The 741-nt window shown below is 43.6% G+C and overlaps 1 protein-coding gene across 1 annotated transcript in view; it reads right to left on the bottom strand.

Annotated features, from left to right (window-relative positions):
• The window catches only part of LOC106002090 (T-complex protein 1 subunit gamma-like), a gene marked incomplete at its 5' end in the record, with an annotated part of 8,347 nt that extends 7,854 nt beyond the window's left edge, over nucleotides 1-493 (bottom strand). Inside the window, 2 exons of the mRNA XM_013037016.1 lie at nucleotides 284-346; nucleotides 443-493. Coding sequence (XP_012892470.1) covers nucleotides 284-346; nucleotides 443-493 — 114 coding nt within the window. The remainder of the gene's footprint in view (nucleotides 1-283; nucleotides 347-442) is intronic.
• Nucleotides 494-741: the final 248 nt, after the last annotated feature.

Raw genomic sequence — 741 nt, 5'->3', positions numbered from 1 at the left:
TGGGGCTTGAACTCTGGGCCTGGGTGCTGTCCCTCAGCTCTTCAGCTCAAGGCGAGCACTCTACCACTTGAGCTACAGCGCCACTTCCAGTTTTCTGGTGGTTTATTGGAGATAGGAGTCTCACAGTCTCTCCTGCCTGGGCCGGCTTTGAACTGCAATCCTCAGTTCTCAGCCTCCTGAGTAGCTAGGATTACAGGCGTGAGCCACCAGCGCCCGGCCCAACTTGAATCTTAATGGATCCATTTTACAAAGCTGTCAGAAAGTAAATGAAAACAAAACATACCTCTCGAAGGATGGCATTGCCATCATTGGTCATCACGATGCCTCCCATTGGGTCCAAAAGCATCTAAGACAAACCAAAATTAAGCGTTTTAGATGACAAAAAAAAAAAAAAAAAGAAAGAAAAATCTGTAGCGTGGAAGTTTTAATTAGATAACTCTACCTTCATCATAGATTTAGGTCCTAAACATGTTCGGATGATATCTGCAATTGTCTAATAGAAAGGAAACATAAGATATATAAGCACAAATGAGACAACAGTATGAATGCATTGGAACACAATATACACAGACAGTGTTAACAATAATGCCTCTGAAGAGTAGGGTTGGCAAGATGGACACTGGTGGCTCATGCCTGTAATCCCAGCCACTCAGGAGGCTGAGATTTGAGGATAGCAGTTCGAAGGCAGCCTGGGTAGGAAACTTCTAGAGACTCTTATCTCTAATAAACTACACATGAGTA

The sequence above is a fragment of the Dipodomys ordii genome, unplaced genomic scaffold (assembly GCF_000151885.1).
Source record: "Dipodomys ordii isolate 6190 unplaced genomic scaffold, Dord_2.0 Scaffold3059, whole genome shotgun sequence".
In the NCBI taxonomy this organism is placed as follows: domain Eukaryota; kingdom Metazoa; phylum Chordata; class Mammalia; order Rodentia; family Heteromyidae; genus Dipodomys; species Dipodomys ordii.
The sequence above is the reverse complement of the archived record's forward strand: the minus strand, read 5'-3'. Positions and strand labels throughout refer to the sequence as shown.